Source organism: Poecilia latipinna, unplaced genomic scaffold (assembly GCF_001443285.1).
Source record: "Poecilia latipinna isolate Pla-1442-1.1 unplaced genomic scaffold, P_latipinna-1.0 Scaffold1611, whole genome shotgun sequence".
Lineage (NCBI taxonomy): Eukaryota > Metazoa > Chordata > Actinopteri > Cyprinodontiformes > Poeciliidae > Poecilia > Poecilia latipinna.
In genome coordinates this window covers 126249-127849 of record NW_015114227.1, presented here as the reverse complement: position 1 = coordinate 127849, position 1601 = coordinate 126249, and the positions used below count along the sequence as shown (strand labels likewise).

The 1601-nt window shown below is 37.2% G+C and overlaps 1 protein-coding gene across 1 annotated transcript in view; it reads left to right on the top strand.

Moving 5' to 3' along the window:
- LOC106963990 (cytochrome P450 2J6-like) overlaps nucleotides 1-1529 on the top strand; it is an 11822-nt gene extending 10293 nt beyond the window's left edge. Inside the window, exons 9-11 of the mRNA XM_015059196.1 lie at nucleotides 609-710; nucleotides 781-922; nucleotides 1011-1529. Coding sequence (XP_014914682.1) covers nucleotides 609-710; nucleotides 781-922; nucleotides 1011-1198 — 432 coding nt within the window. The 3' untranslated portion in view covers nucleotides 1199-1529. The remainder of the gene's footprint in view (nucleotides 1-608; nucleotides 711-780; nucleotides 923-1010) is intronic.
- The last annotated feature ends 72 nt before the right edge of the window (nucleotides 1530-1601 follow it).

The window sequence follows — 1601 nt, the reverse complement described above, 5'->3', positions numbered from 1 at the left end:
TGAAATGTTGTTCAATATAGCAACAAAGTTATTGAGTTGGCAACACTAGGGTCACTATTTTTTATTATAAATGTGGAGACATAACTTAGTGTGCTAGTCTGTCAGTTAAACATTTCTCACCAGAGAGCAAAAGAGGACAGTGGTTGATTCTTAGACCTTTGCCAAGCTAGATAAGATTGGTGGATAAGTTCAGCTTCATATGTAAAAATCGTCCGGTCATCTATCTGCCAAAATGAAGGAAATCGGCACCGATAAGTCGGCTGGTCGATAAACTGGTGCACCCCTATTTTCAAGCCTTTACGTCTGTGCATTATAAAGATTTTCTGCTTTAGATGATGAAAACATTTGGGATTTGAAAATTCCATCAGACCAATAAAAATATATTCTATAATATTTTATTTGGATTTTTTAATACAAGAATTATGGCTCAATAGAAAATATGTATAACATCTGCTTTTCATCTGGATAGGAGCATCCAGCCTCACAGACAGGGAAGATTTTTTGCACCTTTTATAGGTTTATGCCATTTTTATTCTATTGCTAACAGCCTGAATCGGTGTGATTGCTTTTCATAGTGGACAGATTTTAAGAAATCTGTGTTGTTCCAGGCTGTGATCCATGAGATTCAGAGGATTGCCAACACAATTCCTCTCAGTGTCTTCCACTGCACCACGAAGGACACAGAGCTCATGGGATACTCCATTCCTCAGGTTCTTAGCAGCTTGTTTCCATGGGTTTGACATTCTGTAATAAAAATCTCTACCATTTGGATTCCTTCAGGGTACAATGATCATCCAGAACCTGACCTCAGTGTTGAGAGAAGAAGGACAGTGGAAATTCCCTCATGAGTTCAACCCTGAAAACTTCCTGAATGAACAGGGAGAGTTTGTCAAACCTGAGGCCTTCATGCCTTTCTCTGCAGGTAGATTCAACGTCTATGAGACTAAAAAAAGCATGCAGACAGACTGAGGTATACTGAAATAACTGAACATGGTTGTTTTGTGAACCAGGTTCTCGGATTTGTCTTGGAGAGAGTCTGGCTCGCATGGAGCTCTTCCTCATCACGGTGACTCTGCTGAGGAGGTTTAAGTTCGTCTGGCCGGAGGATGCAGGAGAACCTGACTTGACACCAGTCTTTGGAGCAACTTTGACTCCCAAACCTTATTTTATGAAGACCCAGCTGAGAGGAAATCAGTGAAGTTTTCTACAGTAACTGAAGAAAGGACTCGATGATAAAACATACATTTCTTTTGCTCATTCAGTAATATAACAGAACAATATCTTCAAAGTCCCATACTGTTTATTTTAATTGCTACCTGACGAGACGTTTCACAATCTGCTGGTTTGAGTTGCATTGTATGACATCCTTCAGAGAAAACCGATCATCAGGCAAGTCAATAAACAAATTCTGGTTGAACTCTTTATTATGACAAGAAATTGTGTCAGAGTTTCTATATTTTATTTAAGAACCATTATTTGAATGGGACTAGGGATACAAACAATTAATTGATTTAGGATTAACAGTCGATTAATAGGTTATTAAATTAAAATTAGTTAATTTTAATTAACTAATTAATTAAAATTAATTAATTAATTTTAAT